We start from the raw sequence: 21,448 nt of genomic DNA on the forward strand, positions 1-21,448 counted from the left end.
TGTAGAAACTTTTCAAAATGAACCACAGAGATGAGAAAAATAATGAAAAAAAAAAGATGAACAGAGTATCAGTGAGTTGCTGTAGGACAACTCTAAGAAGCTTAATATACATGCAATGGGAGTCAGCAATGGAGGGGAGAGAGAGAGAGAGAGAGAGAGAGAGGAAACAAAAAAACATTTGAATAAAACATGGTCAAATTTTCCCAAATTTTATGGAAACTATATGTCTACAAATCCAAAAAGCTCAACAAACCCTAAGCACAATAAAACTAGCCCAAGGCTCATCATAAACAAATTTCTTAAAACCAGTAATAAATAGAAAATATTCAAATTAGCCTAAGAAAAAGACACATTACATACAAAGGAATAAAAATTAAGTTGACAGATTTCTTGTGTAAAGCAATGTAATCTAGAAGTGAGGGAGGTAATGTATTTAAAGAATAAAGAGAAAAAACTTTCAACTTAAGCATTTATACCCTGTGAAAGTATCTTTCAACCCTTTCCACACTATTGGGATACAATGAGAAGTTGGCAACTCACAAGAGGACACTCACCAGAATCTAACCATGCTGGAACCCTGATCTCAGACTTTCAGCCTCCAGAACTGCTTATGTGAGGTGTCATTTAGAAGACATACATAACAGGCTGCAATGGATGGCACTTACCACGGGGGTCCAGGCTGGATGACCCCCATTCCTTCTGAAACAGGCTCCCATGTCCTCACCAACCAGCAGTGAAGAGATTTAAATGATTATTTAAATTGTTTAATATGTTAAATTATTATTCACAATAAGTAAAAAAATTGTTTTTTAATATCTTTCCAAAATGAAGGCAAAATAAAGACATTTTGATACGTTAAAAAAATCAAAATAATCACCAGCTGACCCACAGTACAAGAAATGAAGCACCAATACATATTACATCATGGATGAACCTCAAAAATATTATGTTAAGTGAAAGAAGTCACACACAAAAGGCCACATATTTTATGATTGCATTTATATGAAGTATTTAGAATAGGTAAAATCATAGAGACAGAAAGCAGACTGGTGATTGCCAGGGACCAGGGTCAAGTGGTAATTGGGAGTGATTGCTTAATGGGTATGGTGTTTCCTTTAGGAGTGATGAAATGTTTTGGAACTCCATAGAGGTGATGGTTGCACAACACTGTGATGTATAAAGTGTCACTGAATTTTACCCTTAAAATGGTTAATTTTATGTTATATGAATTTCATGTTAATAAAAAATATTAATGTATTAACAAAATTAACAAAAATTTTAAAAAGTCTTATGATGATCTTATTAGACACAGTGAAAACCATTTTTAAAATCCCATATCATTCCTAATAAAATCTCTCAGTAAAGTAGGAACAGAAAGGAGTTTCCTAAACCTGACAGAGTCTACCAAAACTCTACAGCTAGAATCATATTTAATCATGAAAAATGAAATGCTTTCCCCCTAAGTTCAGCAATAAGAAAGGGATATCCACCCTCACCACTTACATTCAACATTGTACTGGAGGTTTTAGTCAATGCAGTAATAAAGTAAAATAAAATAAAATAAATAAAATAAAAAATAAAATGCATCAAAATTTTAAATGAAGAAATAAAACTTTATTCATGTATTAATATCACGTATGTAGAAAATCTGATCACCTGTGATCATCTGTGTGGATTATGTACATAAAAAATCTGATGGTATCTAAAAAAAGTCACAAGACTAATAAATGAGTTTATTACGTTTGAAGGATACAAGACCAATGTACAAAAATCAGTTGTATTACTATCTTCTAGTAACAAACAATCAAAAACTGAAAATTTAAAAAAATTACCATTTACATTATCATTGAAAAGTATGCAATACTTAGGGAGAAGTATATCAAAAACATGCAACACCTGCACACTAAAACCTATAAAACTTTGCAGAGATAAATTAAAGAAGCCTTAAATAAATGGAGTAATATACTGTGTTCGTGGGTCAGAAAACTCAGTATTATTAAGATGTCGATTCTCCTTAATTGATTTGTAGATTCAGCACAATCCCAATAAAAAATCTAGCAGGATTTTAGAACTGACAAGCTTATTCTAAAATTCATATGAAAATGCAAAAGATCTAGAAGACCCAAAACTACTATGCAAAGAAGAGTGAAATGAGAGAATAAACACTGACTTCAAGACTTATTATAAAGCTATAGGAATCAAGACAGTGTAGTATTGGTGTAGAGATAGACATACAAATCAATGGAACAGAATAGAAAGTCCAGAAATAAACCTATACATAAGGAGGGTACCAAAAAAAATGTATACACATTTTAAGAAAGGAAAAAAACTGTATTAAAATTTTAATACTCAATATATACTGACTCTGGTGAACACACAATGTGATATATAGATGATGTATTACAGAACTGTACACTTGAAGCCTATGTAAGTTTACTAACCATTGTCACCCCAGTAAATTTGACAATATATATATTTATATATCCCAATAACAAAAAATGAATACAAGTCATTTGCATACATTTTTTTGGCACCCCTGGTATATCGACAACTGACTTTCAGCAAATACAAAGGCAATTCAGTGTAGAAATGATAGTCTTTTCAACCAATGGTACTATAACAATTGGATATCCACATGCACAAAAAGAAAAAGAAAAAGAAAGAAAACTTGTATCTATGCCTCACACTATGAGTGTGTGTGTGTGTAATTAATTTTAATTAAAAACCTAAAATTATAAAATTTCTAAAAGAAAATATTTCTGCCCTTGATTTAAGCAAAGATTTATTAAGTACAACACCAACACCACAATCCACATAAGAATGAATTGATAAAATAGACAATCAGAATAAAAACTTTTGCCCTCCAAAAGACCCTGCTAAGAGAATGAAAAGGCCACCACAGTTTGGGAGAAAATGTTTGGAAATCACATATCATATAAAGGACTTGTACCTAGAATATGTTCCCAAAACTCAATAATAAGAAAGTAACTATAATGAGATACTACTACACATCTATTAAAATGGCTAAAATTTAAAAGATTGACTATACCAACTATTGGCGAAAATGTGGAGGGACTGGGACTTCATACAATGCTGGAAAGGAAGTAAAATCGTACAATTGCTTTGGAAAACACCTTGGCAGTTACTTAAAAAGTTAAACATATCAACCATAAATCTAGCCCTCCTACTCTTAGGTATATTTACCTAAGAAATATGAAAGCATATATCCAAACACTTATACATATCAGCTTTATTCGTGATAGGCAATAACTGGAAATGTTTGCCTGGGTTTGGGGGATGGTGGAGGATAGCAGAATATGCCACTCCAAGATATATCTCTTTGGCATAAAGATTATTTTGATCTGATTATTTTGAAAAAACAGCAGACACAGTTAAAGCTCTGAAAACATAGTAGAAATACCCTTCCATAAGATATATTTATATTTATAAGGCAAATATCCATTTGTAAGGGCATCTCCCTCTCTTTACAAGTAAGAGAAGGATGACTAAATCACAAGAAACTCTTATAGTGGAGAAGACACTGAAAAATATGCATAACAAACCTTACACTTGTTCACCTTTAAGAGTTACTCATTTTTCCTGGATATCTCCCATGTATACATTAGTTACACATGTTAATAAACTTGTTTATTTTTCTCTCATTGACTTGTCTTTTACTACAGGTGTCAGCCAAGTACTCAGAAGGGTAAAGTGGAAATCATCTTTCCTCCCCTACAATGGGGGTATGTAGAAGAGAGGGATTTTAAAGGAAAATGAGAAAATTTCGGAGGGAGGGAATAAGTTAATTATCTTGATTGGTATGATATTTTTCAGGGAAGAAAAGTTTCCTCCACCCTTCTAGGTTCTTCTGGCTGGTCTAAGAATCAAATTGACATAAGTCAAATTAACAAGAGAAAAACAAAAGTTTAATACCATGTATACCTCCTGTATACATGGGAGAGACCCAGAAAAACTGAGTAACTTCCTGAAATGGTGCAAGCCATCACCTTAACTACCATCTTTCAGTTGAAGACAAAAGATATTAGGGGTGGGGAGTCAGTTATTCAGTTATGGCAGATGACCAGGAAAAGCACAGCAAAAAAGGGTAAGGTCGCTATACAGATTTAAGTCTATGCCTTCTCCATTGATAAGACTCTCTTGTGATTTAGAGCCATCCTTCTCTTCCTGGTAGAGAGGGAGACATCCTCAAAAATAGAGATTCCCTTTATAAATATAAATGTCTCTTATAAAAGGGGAACTTCCACTGTTTTCAGAGCTTCTCTCATATCTGCTGGGAAGGGGGGTTGTTGTTTTTTTTGTTTGTTTGTTGTTGTTTTTTTAATAATCAGCTTAAAATAATCAATACACCAAAAGGCATATTTTGGGGTGGTAAATTCTGCTCACCTAGAGTCCCAGGTTTGAAACTTCCCCCAAAAGTTTCACAATCCAGAAACTAAGTTAGTAGATTGCTCCATCTCACTGAACAGGCCTCTCAGTCCTGAGAATAGGTCCGTTCAGTTCATTTCAGGAGACAGTCTTGTAGGTAGGCTCCTAAAGTTAGACCTAAATGGTATAAGCAATCAGGTATTTAATAAGAGGCATTTCTATGGAAACAGAAGAAAAATAAAGGTTAATGACCGTAAACCCCATGTGAGTCAGGAGGGAAACCAGTAGAGAGAAGATTTTCAGATGTAAAGGTTGAAGCATCTTTTGCAGTTTTGAGATGTCTCTGATGACGTCATCAGGTATTCAAGTAAACTTTCTAAGTGGGCCACACAACAGGCATGAAGATTGTTTAAATGAGGGATATTGCTAGGATTTCTCTGAAGTTTACATTAAGTTGTCTAGTTTCAGTTTGCAGAGCTTTGGGGAAAAGGACAGTTTTAGCTGTCAATGATTCCAAGTCAAAAGGATGGAAGAAAACTGGATACATTAGTTGGGAGATTTGTAGCCCAATATAAGTAAACTAGAAAAATTCAGGATCCAGTTGTAAACAAATCCAAAAGGTACTAGAGCGAAAAAGGAGAGTCTTCATTCAGTTAACAGTTTGCAAACCAGGGAGATGCAGCCTCCAGCAAAAACGGAAAGTGTGTGTTACTGATTCAAAGTCTGTGTGCCTAATGCTTCAAAAGGCCAAAACTGAAATGTCAGAGTTTGGAGCGAGGCAAGTTTTATTGATCACGAAGGAGCCAACTGAGAAGATGGGCATCCTAGTGGTTCCTCAAATCCATCTTATCAAAGTACAGAGTTCAGGCTTCTTTTATGTCAAGGGAAGGGCAAATGGGAGGGCAAGAGGTGACTGACCACCACAGACATCGGGCGCCAGCAGGGGTCTGAGGGAGATTGTGCTAGTTGATGTGAGTCTGGTCACGAGCTTCCTGCAAATCTTTGATTAACAATTCATACTTTCCTTATTTCCTCAGGAGAGGCACTTTCTGGCAAGGGACTGTTTTTGTAAAACTCAAACAAAAAGCAGAATTACTCTAATGATTAGCATGTCAATATGTAAGACTAAGCAGAAGCTATTAGCCTGAAGGCCATGGGGACAAAGAAGGCTTGAACAAGATGGTCAGGGAGGCTGAGCATTTCACTCTGTTACATGCTCTGCTGATACAAGGACTTGCTATTAGAGTTGCCTGCAATACTTATAGATTTGGGTGAATACTTCTCTTCTTGCGGTCCCCAAAATGTGCTGAGATTTCTGTATTTGCCAGGATGTGATCTTCTTTACTCACCTGGTAAGGCTACCAGGAACCCTGTAAGCAAGGTACCTGGCCAATTTTTTCCAAGGGAGGGGCTTTATTGGCTCCATAAAATCAGCCTTAGTTCCTTAAAACTGTCTGGTCATGAGTCTATGCATGTTCTCAAATACGATATTCTAGTCAAAGCCTTGGTAATGTAACCAACGTTTCCAATTGTGTCCTGCTACAAGGAGAACAGATTGTTATTGAATTTATGAAAATAACTATATTTCCATGAAAATGAGAATACTCACTAAGGGTTTCCAAATTCTGGAAGGATGAGGTAGGGAGAACAAGTAATTGTTTCATCTCTGCTCATAAAGATATACTTTACCAAATTGTTGATAGCTTAAGAGAAAAGAAAAGAAGTTTCCTTAAATCTGGAAAACTAAAACATCAGCGATTTTTCAAAGTCATAAAAATTATAATCACCCTCCTCAGTTCATTTATTACCATGTTATTATTGTTCTGCTTAAATCCAGTTTTTCCATTAGTTCTGGAAATTCTTACCCAGTTCAGTGTTATGATCTTAAAGTTATCAGACACCTGTGTTCTAGAGTACTTTCCGTGAGTCTCCTTGAAGATGAAGCACATCTGTGAAAGCATCATAGTAAAACAATAACTGTAAATGACAAAAGATTTAAAAATGGTCATGGTTAAAGAGTTCATTGCAGTGCAATTGACAAGGAAATTTGCTTATTTCTGTGACATACAATATTTTGAGATAATTTGAATTACAAGTGATAATATTATACTAAGACATATCAGACTTCTAAGTATTTCATACAATTTCTAGAATTCTTATATTAACATGTAGACACACAAATATAATCTAAGAAGGTTTAGCATCACTTATACGATAATGCTTCCCATGTAATTTAACATAGCAGGTAAACACAATTAGTAGTATAATGTCTCTCTTTTCATAAGAAGAGAGCAAATCTTTTTAGATTTTTCAGGGACCCATCAAAAAACCCACAAGGTTAACTAGAGGTCAAAATGCCTTCACTTAGAATTTGATTTTGCTAAGTTTGTACAAAATATCAAAAGGTTTAGACACTTGACTAAATAGGGTCACAGATCATTATGAAACACTAATTAATTATCTATTTAATCAAAGTAACAATAAAAGATTTCAAAGGCAAATATAGAAAGTTACATAGTTGCTAGTAAAACGTAGCTTGTTTAATATTGAGGAGATTTCATTTTCTTAAGTAATCAAATATCTTATTAAGAGGACATGAAGCACACAGTATTATTTTGATAAAACACAAAACTTTTCTAGGCAGATTATTTTTAGGGCAAGGAGAAACCCTTTACAATCTCTGATTATCAAGAGTAGACCAATAGTCCAAGAAAATTTTGTAATTTTAAAAGAGCGAAAACCAATTCTTAATTTTACACTGGCTTATTTTTTATATTAAACCACATTCATTCCAATCTTAGCCAATGTTAACCGTGCATTAAGTTCCTTTCCAAAGGTTCCTTTTCCATAAACCTTCTACAACTTACTTTTCCTTCAACAAAAATATTATCTCCATTCCTCACACCGTGTTTTACTGAAAACACATATCTCACTTTCCATGAATATGGAGATGTATCCCTTATTATTTCTAGTCATTTCAATGACATATATTAGAATTCTTAATCCTTAGAAACTTTATATTCAAGTAAAACTGAGTAGTAAGCAAATGTAAATTATCTGTTATACCAGCATTCTTTAGATTGGCAAATTTAAGAATACATTTCATAATTTCTAGAAACACATGCCCTTTTTAATACAATCTTTCAACGTCACACAAGACATGATTACTAAGAGACTCATGTTTATCTTTATCTACTATAAGAAGCCAAAAGTAGTTAAACCTATGTTCAGTAATTAATGTTTTACTATTTTTATCTTACTTGGAAATGATCTAGATATTCAACGAATTTCCCATCATTTAACTTCACTTAGCAAAAATCTGAAGTTCTAAGTTACCAAAAATATTTGGAAAACTAATTTAAAATACAAATACCATAAAACACAAATATTGCTGAAAAGTTCATCTAAAAATTTTAAACCCCCTTACACCTATTTAATTTACTTCTTCCCAACAACCATGTCTACATTACCTACAAAAAGTTCACCATACATTAGACAATGCCAGTCCTCATCTTAAGTCATTTTTCTGGCTGACAAATTTTGATACAATGATAACATGAACTTATTTGACTAATAAACCCAGGTAGAATAAAAGTTGTTTATCTTCATTATGTTTAATGGTGATAATTTTAAAGACATACCTATTTGATTAACCGCTTTTATTTACCAAAAAATATCTTCGATCATGTGAACTTGAAAATACTCAATTCACAAGTGCTTGTTTTTAAGCCAATTAAATCGAGTTTTAAAAAATAATTTTGGCAATACTATCCAGAGGTAGAAAAATATCATACATCTACAATATATTTAGGCACACACACAAACATATAGACAGATGCAAACAGAGACCTTTTAGCCATGAGACAGGTATGATAATCCAAAACTCACTAGTTTATAAAAGAACAGTTGGATCTAAATTTTGTTTTAGCAGTTGGAAAGAGGTAAGTTTACCTGCTCAGATGGCTAGAGCAATTTTTTACTAATATTTGTAGATAAGATTTTCTTATTATCCCCTCCCTCCTTTTTCTTCTGATAAAAACATTTTTATTTCAAAGAATGAATTTTAGGTCCTAGAGAAGATGGGAGTAGAAAATCTACATCACAAAGGCAGAGAGAACATATTCGAGTTTTCTCCAAGATGGAGTTTTGGGGGTATATTTGCTTATTATCAGAGGCCCAGGGAAATTGTTATTTAAATTGTTCCTTCTTTTTCTTAACTGCAAGACAATTCTAACATCCCAGTATTTACAAGCATTTTGAGATGAATAGGCAAGGTTGGGGGGATTGATAAAGATAGGTGGGATTTTGAATTGTTTCTAGAGTTGTAAGTCTGGTTTTGCAAAGATTTGCAAGACAAAGACAGTTGTTCCCAGTTCCCCCAAATAAATTAGATTGCAGCTGAATAACAAAGAGCTGACCCATACAACTAAACTTGCTTCTGTGTATCAGGGAGATTTCCAAGTAAGATAGAAATTGAAAGATTTTTATGTTCTACAAACTGATGATTACTAGATGGGAAAGGGATTGGAGGGCTGAGTGAGAAAGGTGAAGGGATTAAGAAGTACAAGTTGGTAGTTACAAAACAGTCATGGGGTTGTAAAGTACAGTATGGGGAATATAGTCAATAATATTGTAAAAACTATGTACTGTGTCAGGTTGGTACTACACTTATCAGGGGGATCACTTCATAAATTATATAAATGTCTAACCCCTATGCTGTACACCTGAAATTAACATAAAGTAATATTGAATGTCAACTACAATTGAAAAAAAAATAGTCACAGGGATGTAAAGTACAGCATAGGGAATATAGTCAAAAATACTGTAGCAATTATATACAGTATCAGATGGGCAATAAATGTATTGGGGTTATCGTTTTGTGAGGTGTGTAAATGTCTAATCACTATGTTGTTTAGTACATCTGAAACTAATATTCTATGTCAACGGTAATTGAAAAATAAATTTTTAAGAAATTAAAAAGATTTATGTTCTAGAATACAGCATACCTTAAAAATACATATCTAAAGTGTTTAACAAAGGCTTTCTGATGCTCTCCTTTCTGAATGCACAATTTAACCTTAGACCAATTCACTTTGGGGGGGGTTTCCCCCCGGGAGTTGTCCAGCCCGTCTATAAACCACAGTAGAATCATGGGTGGGAAGAATATTGCCCCCTCAGCCAAACAAGATCCCTGTGAGTGGAGTTGTGAATAGCCACTAATCTTTCCAGTTCCTCTCTAAATTTGATAAGATCTTCTGAAAGTGGAGGGAAAAAAAGGACTTTATAATTTAGAAGATTTGCTTCTATATAGGGGACAAGGATTCTTTGTGGTGGGGGGGTCCAGAATATATCCACAAAGGACATTGTATATATAGTAAGGCCTGAAGCCGGCAGATCGTAACTATAGAGCCTAGCAAAACAAACCTTATTGTCCATCCTGGGTGCTTCTGCTGACTTTATTTCCTGGCTTTAGCATTTACATGAGTAACTTTGGGCCTAGAGATTAGGCTGGAGTGCTCTCTGTAAATCTTATAGGGAAAGGGAACGTAAAATGGGCAGCTGGTGTTTAAGGGATTTTCTGGAAAGGCGGAAGAGTTGAGAATCTGCTGAGGAGATGGGGCTGGTTTTAAAAATGGGAACTTAAATTGGATGTGAACCTTCAATTTTGTTCTAAGTTTAATTTCTGAAAACTTAGAAGCCCCAAGGGAGTCCCTAAAGGCTAGCAGTTATTTTCTTTTTATTCATTTTTAACTTGATCTTTTTATAGATACCAATGAAACAATTGTTTAAAATGAGAGTTCTATAAAACCCTTTTCGATTTAGAAGTTTTTCTAATTCAAAGAATTAGCCTTGTCTGGCCTTGATGAGTAGGATTTTCTCCATAGTGACTTTATATGGCTTAATCATGGATGCAAGAGGCATCCTCAAAGAGGGTGCAAAGATATAGATCCTTCAAAAGATCCAGACAGTTCACTCCCAAAGATAGTTTACTAGTAAAGTAAAAGCCCTTCGTTGCTACAGGTAGTAAGAATGGAATAGTGTAAATGGTGTCTCCATTTTCCCACAAAAATATGAGACACCTCCAGTCACAAATTTGCTAATCTGTGACACTGGCAGGCACTATTGAAATGGGACTTTTCCATCACTAACAAAACAATGAAGGTTGAGACGACAAAGGCCCCTTTTGGACTGGGACACTTTATGACAAATTCCCAAGAGCTGTCATAGTTGGACAGAGAGTGCTGCTTGTGACTTCATATCTCAGACCCCAGTTTATTCAACTGGCCACCAAGGTATACCCCAGTAAGTGCACCTTCCAGATGATGGAGACTGACAGAATACTCTCACTGATCACAAAGCTAAGCTCTCAAGACATAGAACTGAAATAGGGCCCGGTTGGAACCCCCCACAAAAGAGGCCTTGCAATGTCCCTGGCCTTGCCTCCTCCTACTCTAGAGCTTAACAATTGATCAACCCCCTTCCTGCCTGTGGTTTGAGTTTGGAATGTCCCTTCCCAGTTCCTGGGCTTAGGATATGATGTCCCCTGTCCCAGTTTCCTGCTTTAGATAATTACCCTGAAACTTAAGCTTGCTTACTGATCACAATCTTTACGGCCTAGCATTCTTTCCAGGTTGTTGTAATCACTGCTCCTGGGTTGGTGACCAGGAAGGGGAGCCACATCACCTGAGGGAAGACTCCATGCAGACCCTCAGAACCATCATGTAGCCTCTGAAGGAATGCCCAGATTTTCTCTTAAATATCCCAAGTCAGATTGAGAATGTTAAGGCAGTTTTTGGAGGTGTTAACCCGCTGCCTTCTCAGACCACTGGTGCTCTGATAATAAACGCTTATTCTATGACCCAACTCCTGTGTTGATCTGTTGGCTGAGCAGAGCAGGCAGTATGAGCCCCCGGACTTGTTTAGCCTCCAGTTTCAGAACAAGAGAAACTACATACATAACAAACAAGGACAGAGAAAAAACAGTGACATCTCTTGAAGAAAAAGTATCAATAAAAACCAAAAGTACTCGTTTTCCTATGCTATGCCCAAGGAACTAGTTCCACAAATATTTTCTCCTGCTAATCTAAATTTCAAACGAGGTAAAAAAAAAAAAAAAATCTCACCATTCTCACTTCTGCTGGACCCTGCAGGCAGAGACCAGAGAGACGGAAGTGGTAAGAACTCTTACCTTCTGCTAGCTTTTGTCAAAAGGCCCAAGATCTCTCAGCTACAGCAGCTTCAGGGTGAGTAGTGTCCAGCCAGTAAAACTGAATCCTGATGACTATGCTGACTGCCAGGGAGGAAAACATTTTACTCTACTATTCTAGGTTCTTCTGGCTGGTCTGAGAATCAAATTGACATAAGACACATTAAAAAGGAAAAAAACAAGTTTAATAATATGTATACTTCCTGTATATATGGGAGAGACCCAGGAAAACTGAGTAACTCCCCAAAATGGTCCAAGCTATCACCCTAAATACCATCCATCTTCAGCTAAAGACTAAAGATTTTGGGGATGGGGAGTCAGTTATGCAAGCCTACCAGGAAAAGAACAGTAAACAAGGATAAGGTTGTTATGCAGATTTGCTTGCCTTTTCCATTTTATATTTAATATTAAGATTTAAGATTGCCTTCTCCATTGATAACAGTTTCTAGAAATTTAGGGTCATCCTCCTCTTCTTGGTACAAGAAAAAGACACCCTTATAAATGTAGATTCCCTTATAAATGTAAATGTCTCTTACAAAATGGTAACTTCTACTCAGAGCTTTTCCTGTGCCTGCAGTTTAAAAAAAAATCAGACTAAAATAATCCTTATGCCAAAGAGACATAATTTGGGGTCACAAATTCTGCTCCCCTACACAGTCTGTAAATGACCTTTCAAAGTTTCCAAATATTAAACATATACTCAAGTGGAGTCGCTGCCCTAATATTTGTTTGAGCAAAATTTGAATTCCTTCAAGTTGAAGGCAGCTTAAGACCTTTTAGAAAATGAGTCTTTTCGAGGTGACTGAGCATTTTCAGACACAGTCTTTTCAATTCCCAAGAGAATGTAATGCGTAAAAATGGAAAACCCACTGAGGCAAGATCAATGAATCTGTTCAGCAAATCAACCTGTAGTGATAATGGAGCAACATTATTCCAAAGGGTAGTGCTGACTGTGCAATTAATTTTAGAGAAATTGTAATTCACCCCCACACTCACCTTTTTTTCTACCAGGTTATATATTGGTTTAAACAATGTCTAATTTTTTCATTCAAGGTCAATGAAGTTCCCCAAAACTAACAGTTATGAGATTAGAATGTGCATCTGTGCATTTGTTCCTGGTCCTCAGCAAAATTCTTTCCAAGGGGACTTTTGAGCCCATTATGTGTCTGGTGCATGGCACAGGGAAATGGCTGAAAAATGTGGCAGATGAAAAAGTCCATGGCGACTCTGCAAGTAGAAACTTAATAACTCGCTAGAATCAGTAGGAGCCTTTCCTTCTAAACACTCATTAGTTTAAGCATTCAGGCTTGAGGTTGTGCAAATTACAGAAGAAAAGGGAGGGCCGCCTCTCCCCATTGTCTATTTTTAACAGAAATGCACATTGAACTCAAAGTGGTGAATGGTTCAAATACATCAAACCAACTATTCATCAATCTCCCAGTTTCTTGAGTGCTGCTTTGCATCTGTGTAAAGCCAATAGAGGAATGCTTGCTATGACCCCACCATATTGAAATCCAGAGAGGCTGATGGTTTGGTGAAAAACAGAAAATGCATTCTCCTCTAGAAATAGTTACACCAGTCATCTTTGTGTTTCCTTTTTCCTACGGAGCCTGTATAAGATCTGACCAAAACAGGAACCTGATAAAATGACTTTTGTCTGCTTTTTCCTCCCTTGCTACCACTGCTCTTCATTACTGCTGAGGCCATTCACAGAGTACAGAACAGGAACTGAAAAGCCATTTCAAATTGCTTCAGATATCCCCAGTTTTAACTATGACTGGAGCGTGGAGACAAAGTTAAGTGTAAGAGATGACAATTGCAGAGGGGCGTCAGGATGAGAATACGGACCACCTTTTGTGTGTTAACTCATGTTCAAGAATTTAAACTTCATGTGAAGGGCATGAGCATTTACTGAAAGATTTTATTTGGAGAATGCAAAGATCATATCTGTATTTTAAAATCTCTGGCTGCTTTGTGTGTATGAACTACAAGAGTGAGTTTGGTGGTAAGAAGGCTGACTGGGAGGCTGTTGCCAGAGACATGATGGGTGGTTTGGAATAATGAAATGTCAGTCATGTTGTGAAGTTGGTGAGAAGTGGATAGATTCATGACATATTAAGAATGTTGGAGATAAGGGAGAAGAAATAAAAATAAGGATTGGGTCATTTTGACAACTAGATGGATGGTACTGTCATTCATTAGTCATATACCAGAAAAAAATTAGGTTTCAGGATGAATCAAGAATTCTGCCTTGACTATAAATGGCCAAGATTCAGGTTCTCTAATTAAAACTCAACCCACCAGCGCTTCCACATACTTGTGCTCCCTAACTCCTTAAAACCCTCTGATTGTAAGCCATCGGGGGAGTTTGCTGAACTTTTGAGCAGTAGCTTCCCTGTTCTTCTTACATGGCCTAGCAATAAAACAACCCTAATTTCTCCACTGCAATTCTCAGAGTTCAGTTTGGTTCCACTGTGTGCCAGGAGGGATGAACTCTCTGTTTGGTTACATCCACAACCCCAAATAACAAAACTTCAAATAGCATAACATACCAAAAAAAAGACCAAGAAATGGTATGTCTGGCATTAATTGGATCAAAGGTAATACATAAACTAGGCAAAATGTTTAAACTATCCTAATACTTGAAAGTTACAGTGCTCTTCATTACCTATTGTCTAAAATTGTAACTATTTTAGTAAGCACTAAAGTCAACCCAGAGACTTACCCACATTATTTTTCAAACAGGTTCAAACAGTTCAAATGGTTAGGTTAAAAAGGAGAAAAGGCAAGTAAACACTGGAAATCAGTCATCTGCTGACAACATCCCTATTTGACAACAATGACTCAGCAAACCATTTAATGTAAACTTGAACAGCTTTTAATCAGTTTCTTTTGAAAAGACAATTTGATTTGGGCTTTCCAATGACTTTATCAATCATTTCCACAGTTGCAGGAGTACTAAAAAAACAATTCATGCTTAGTAGAAAAGATTTGCCTATATTTACGTTCAGCTCACCCAGACATTCACAGGCAGCACTTGCTTTTCCATCGAAATGAGAAAATGTTAGCAGCTAAAAATATAAGTATATGCAAAGGTTGTAAAACTTTAAAAAGTATTACCCTGGAACAATGACAATAACTGGGATTTCTCTTTGTCAGAGGAAAGAGACAGCTAAAAATTTAAGTGTATGCAAAGGTTGTGAAACTTTTAAAATTATTACTCTGGAATATTGGCAATAGCTGGAATTTATTTTTCAGAGGGAAGAGACAGAAACTCTAGGAGTCTTCCCCCCCCCCCCCAAAGATTTGAGTCACAGGGTTTATTTGCGCTGACAACCAGATATCTACTTCTTGAAACCTAAGCAGAATATATCAGCATTTTGGAACTAAGTGGGACCAAGGCGGTGGTGGGGGGGACGACGGGTGGCGGGGGGCGGAGATATTTCCAGATTAATTGTAAGACAATTCATTGATATTTATATAATGAGAGTGTTTTTCCTAAGATAGCATTTCCCTTCAGTACCTTGAGACCACCAGCAAAAGAGGGAGGTACAGAAATTCTATTACTAGAGTGGGAGCTGTTTATTGGGTCATAAACTTTACTAATGGAGATATTATCTCTAAATTATAAATCTCCTTCAGTATATGGCTTAGTTATAAAAAGAATAATTATTTAAAGTGTCTCTATGGCTGCAATGTATCATGTTTATCGGCATGATTCCTATAATGGCCATTTAACTGCTAACTGTGGGCTTGAACTTCGAATAACCAGGGCAGTGACAAATATCTATGCAATAGAATGAGCAGTGGTCATCCTACAAACTCAGGAGCAAATCATTGATTTACTTCTTTATCTCTTCTCCTCCTACTTCTCAAATGAATTATATTACAAGCCTGTGCAAAAGCTAAATTATCTACATATTTAAAAAGTTAAGGGAAAGACAACTAACTGAAGAGTTGAATAGGTAAGTGACAAATACGTCAGCCTGAAAAGTTCCAGGAAAGTGTCATCCTTCTAAAAGCTTGTTCTCTCAGGAATGGAAAATCTTAGTGACAAAATGGCTTGGCACTTGTCAGCCGTCTTAAAAAACAAATGGGACAAAAATCAAGTCGTCAAAAATTATATTTTATGGGTAAGTGATTCTACCATATATGAGTAAATTGGGTATTCTAGTTTATTCAAAAGTTCTATGGAGTCTATTTTAACAATGGCACACGTAGAATTATCCTACGTTTATATATAGAAACAGTTTATTAATTAACTTCAATTTTAAAAATGAAAGAGCCATTGTTATTGAGCAAATTGGTACGTCTGAGTGCCAAGAAGCCAGCTCGTTTCTAGGCAAGATACCGCAAATGAGAGTGAAAGAATAATGACATAGAAGGGTCCCTGAGGTGTCATCAAGTTCCTCTTCCTCTCGTAAGAGCACTCCCTGAAAGGTAAAGGTCAAACTCCCTTCTCCACAGACTTCCATTGTCTTTGAGAACACCAGGCAACTGGACTTATGACACACAGCACTCAAGACTGAAGAACGGGTTAGATTGGGACAAACTTCTCATAATGAAATTTCCAGAGTTCCATGGTTATGAGTGTTAATCAAATATATACTACATGAAAAAAGTTCTGCTGAGACTCATGATGCATAGGCCTAGAAGAAAAATAAAAATAGAACTAGAGAAATGCAGGAGGGAAATGTTGTCGTCTTAGAATATTTAAACGTCTCGGGTGGGTGGTATGTGTGTGTGGAAAATGAACCAAAAAGATCTCCCAAAACCTTCAGCATTCATGTCCCTAAATATTTTAGATATAATACATTTTTGGCCATACTAAAATTATATACACATGCATATATTCCTAAATTAACAGCTAACTTTAGATATAAAAAAAGGCATTAAAAATATAAATACTGCATATGTTTCAATTTCTCTCCCAAAGTTTTATGTGTGGTGAGTGTGTGTTGCGGGGACTCTTTTTCTTCTCATAGCTTTGCTAATTTCAGAAAATAAATATCTTCACTCAAGAGAGGTTTAAGGATTATTTTGACAAGATGGGTTGCTACAAAGTTTAATTATATAACAAATGTGTCAAAAAGATTTCAAAAAATGTTTAATAGAATAACAACTTACTGCTCTGATATAATTTGATTTTATATTTTCATATATAGCTGTCAAAAGTCATTTTATTTTTGTGTTATAATAAATCAAATTATGTTGGTTACAAAATTACCATAAGATTCTTTGTTATTAATAAATCTCACATATAATAAAAATGCTCGATGTTCCTTTATATGACATTTTTATTAGTGCTGGTACATCAGCAATATAATATCATGTTATGAAAAACTAAAATGACAAAAGGAGATTAATTATAGTCTATGGATTTCAATTCAATATGAACCGTGTTTCTTTTTTGTTTTTAATGAAATTACATCTCCTGAAATAAACTTGGCAAAATTAGAGCAGAAAATCAAAAGGAGTTGAGCAAAATTGTCATGTTACTGCTCCTCTATGCCATATGTGTCCTTTAAAAATTTTAAATAGTCAATATATTTCAAAGAAATAACTGATGGTATTCCGACTGACACATCGTCATATCTCTAGAAAAGAAAACAAAGATGGATATAATTAGAACCACATTTCAAAGCACAGTTTTGCAAATGCAACATCGAATTGTTTCTTGTTGTTACATAAGCTCTTGGAAAACAGTTAATTTTCAAAGCAGACATTTCTACCATCCACTTTCAGATCACGAGGATATTGGATTCTTGTGCTCAATTCTTCATCCCTTCCTGTATTATAATTATCACTCATGCTCTTTGAGATGGGATTTTGTGGCGCCTTCCATCGAGTTGATTTTCCTGTCCCTTTGATATGGGACTGGCCACATGACTGTCTTTGGCTTATGTAATATTAGCAGATGTACCACGAACAAAGGCCCTAATGTGCTGGCATGATTTGGCTTGGCCTTCTGTACCTCTGCCATCACCATCAGAAGAATATGGCCCAAAATGCTACTAGTCAGAATGACAGGTGGAACAAGCAGAGCTGGAACCCAACCCAGCTGACCTATAGGCTCATGGACAAGAAAAATAAATGTCTGTTGTAACCACTGAAATGTGTGGGGCTGTTTGTTATGCAGCATTATTGCAATGATAGCTCCTCCTATACTTTATTAAGAACTCATTGTTTTAAAATCCAAAGTGCTAGCTATACTGGCTGCTTGATTACTATTTCTTCAGCCTAACAATGGAAAGAGCACTGGATCATTCACTGTATGCTCTTGGGGATAAGCTATTTCATATATACTTTATATATATAGATGTATGCATAAATATATAGTCACATATACTTTATATATAACATACATCATACATATATGTGTATATGCATTTGCTAATTTCAGAAAAATAAATACCTTCACTCTAGAGTTTTAAGAATTATTTTGATGAGGTGGGTTGCAACAAAATTATGTAAGTAATAAACATGATTCAAAGAGATCTCAAAATGTCTTGTATATGTAAACCTATATATGTGCACATATGCACATGCATGCTTTTTGTTTATGCTGCAGTGGTCAATTAATATCAACAGAGGGGAAAAGTCCATAACTGTGGCTGCTTATATTTGTATCATCAAGGTTGTTTTATATAAGAGGTGCTATATGTTTCCTAATGCTAAATTTGTATCCAAAGTCACAAGGTGTCACAGAAAAACAAGTAAGGACTCTATAATTCTATGTGATGAAATTGTGGAAGCAACTTGAGCAAGTGATGTTTCATTTGGGTCTTATGGGATAAGAAGCAGTTCGTCAGGAGATTTAAGTAATGAAGGGCGTTCCAGGCATAGGGAACAGTATATACAAAGGCCTGGAGACCTAAAAATCTATTTTCAAGAAAGGGTGAGTAGCCCAGTGTGGTTTGGAGTACATAGGACAAAGTGGCAAGAAAGATGGTTGGAAGGAAAAGATAAAGCCAAAGTTGGGGGCTTCTGTGCTAGTTTATACTTTATGCTGTGGTTAGGGAAAGTCACTGACGGGTCTCAGCCAGAAAAATCTGATTAGCAATGAATTAGATAACTTGTTGGATGTATGAAGAATGAAGGAGGAAAATTACTTTGGAGGTTACTACAACAACCCTGTGGAGAGATAATTGTACCATAACCAGGGCAGCTGAAGCTGGGATGAATGAGATCCGCATCTGAAAGACTCGACTGCAGTAGAACATGCAATAACTAGAAGATAACTGATTTGAAGTGGTCATAAAAGAAAGGGGTAGTGTTACAGGTTGAATTGTGTCCTATCAAAAGGACACACTGAAGTCCTATTATTGCAGTAACCTCCAAACTTCTGGTTTGGTGAACATGTGAAGGCGCCGGGAAAGTGGCCCACCTGAAGAGGACATGGAAGCTCCTCACCCTTTCCCCACACTTTGCCCTGTGCATCTCTTCCATCTGGCTGTTCCTGAGTTATATCCTTTTACAATAAATCAGTAATCTACTAAGTAAAATGTTTCTCTGAGTTCTATGAGCTTCTCTAGCAAATTAATCAAACCTAAGGAGGGGGTCGTGGGAACTTTCAATTTACAGCCAGTAGGTCAGAAGCACAGGTTGACAACCTGGACATGCGAATAGTGTCTGAAGTGGGGAGGAAATCTCATGGGACTAAACCCTTACCCTGTAGGATCTGAGGCTATCTCCAGGGTGTTCCAGGCATAGGGAACAGCATAAGCAAAGGCCTGGAGATCTAAAAATCTATTTTCAAGAAAGGGTGAGTAGCCCAGTGTGGTTTGGAGCACATAGCACAAAGTACAATTCTGAGTGTCAGAATTGAGTTGAACTGTAGGACACCCAGCTGTTGTCAAGAATTACTTGGTGAACATACAATGTAATATATAGATGATGTATTACAGAATTGTACACTTGAAACCTATGTACTTTAATAACCACTGCCACCACAATAAATTTTAACTAAAAAAACAAAAACAAAACAAAAAAAATAATTACTTGATATGGGGAAAGAACCCACATATTGGAATTGGTACCAGAATTGTAGCCAACACTCAATTTTAGGGAGATTTTTCACAAGTACTAGTTTAAATGGAAAACAGGAGTCAAACTGGGATCCAAAGGAGGGTAGGAAGCAGGAGATAAGACTTTAGAAACTCGGTGCAGTGTGTTGGGGGGCACCAATGAAGTAAAGGGAAAAGATATTTTCTTCATCACTTTTGCTTGTAATTGGGTTCATCTAAAGGCCAATCTCCTTGCAAAATAAAGAGATCTTTGGTGACATGAGAAATCCCCATACTACCACTGCCTAATTGTTATAATAAATCTACAAATGTTCCTAACATTACAGAATATTTATGACAATCTAGTCAGTGAATTAAAATAGTCTTTGTCTTCACTGAAATTTATTCATCATACACTACAAAATGCAAAGAAAACTCCAGATTATGAAGTGTGATAAAAAAACACAGTGCATGTTTAAATTTTTTAAAAAATTTAATTACAGTAAAAGACACAGTGCCATTAATGCCCCTCCAAACACTCCCCCCTCACTTGAGGACAAGCCTGCTTGTGTTGCTGTAAAACAGCTCGCCCAATGGTGCATGTTAGAATCTTAAATATCTTTGTGTAGCAGGCTTTGCCAGTCCCCCTCCTGATTCCTTCACACTTTCCTCTTAGAGCACACCAGCCTGACTTCCAACTGCTAGTACCTGTGTTCCTTTGTCTGAGAGCTTTTCTTTGGCCTCTGAGGCCTGCTTTGGCTGTCCCTGTGACATGCCACAAGCGCCTGGGAATTAATTATTTCCCCCTACTTCAGGAGCAGTCCTCAAACAAGGACTGATGGGAGTTGATGGATGAATACCACAGCTCCCTTGCACTTTGGGTGGGATAATTGTGAGGTACATGCCAGCCACTGGATCCCTGTTTCCCAGAGGCATTAAGCTCTAGTCATCCACATTTGTTACTGGTTTGATAATATGCCCTGTATAAGCTCCTTTTCTTGCATCTCTCACTTCCCCACTCCCTTACTAGTGCTCCTTTCACTTCCCACCCCACCAAAAAAAAAAAGATTTATACTCAAATCCTTGTCTCCAAGTTGGCTTCTAGAGGAAGTCAAACAAAGACATTATGCAATTTTATATTTATCAAAACTAATAAAATGTCTATGAAAGTCACAGCACAGCTTGGAACAAAGCAACTTCCTGACAAACTGTGGATAGGTCTAGAGTTTCCAATGTGATTTCCAGAGAACTCAAGAGACAGTGCACAAATTTCAAAAAAAGTTCAATTTAATCTGGAGCATAAACAATATGTGCCACATAGCATTTTCTGCAAGAAAGAAGAACTGTGAAATGGAGAGTGAAATTCAACAATGATGTAAAATCATGACTCTAAAATGGCTGGGAATCATTGTCTGCAAGAGGGCCCTAAGACATCTTCCAAGCTGGCTGTCACTAGAGCTACTTAAGATGTCAAACAAGTTGGCAATAAATTACTTGTTCATCAATGGTGAAAAAATGTAGCTGCCGATCTGTAAAATCACATACCCTTGAAATAGGAAGCAAAGATGGCACTGGATGGAAACCCAGTAAATAGCAGCTGCCCAGTGCAAGAACAGCAAAGCTGTGTGTGAGCTCATGGGCCCTGGATTTATTTGCTTTGACATTTTTAAAAGGAAATTTAATTGGATTATGTCTCCTTCTAGTTTTAAAATTTTTCTACTGTAGTACTGGCCACCAGACGCATGAGGGAAAAAGATCAGGAGCCAATTAAATTCCACGCTTCACTGAAACAAGGTTATTTTTATCCCTTCCAAATGTAAGGCTGATAGTCATGTTAGTGATTTCACCC

At 36.1% G+C, this 21,448-nt stretch overlaps 1 protein-coding gene across 1 annotated transcript in view; it reads right to left on the reverse strand.

Moving 5' to 3' along the window:
• Positions 1–1,712: 1,712 nt before the first annotated feature.
• Positions 1,713–21,448, reverse strand: part of EFHC2 (EF-hand domain containing 2) — a 267,304-nt gene continuing 247,568 nt past the window's right edge. The window contains 1 exon segment of the mRNA XM_088794715.1: positions 1,713–17,190. Coding sequence (XP_088650841.1) covers positions 17,089–17,190 — 102 coding nt within the window. The 3' untranslated portion in view covers positions 1,713–17,088.

This window comes from Rhinolophus sinicus, chromosome 18 (genome assembly GCF_057876585.1).
Source record: "Rhinolophus sinicus isolate RSI-liver-muscle chromosome 18, RSI-T2T, whole genome shotgun sequence".
In the NCBI taxonomy this organism is placed as follows: domain Eukaryota; kingdom Metazoa; phylum Chordata; class Mammalia; order Chiroptera; family Rhinolophidae; genus Rhinolophus; species Rhinolophus sinicus.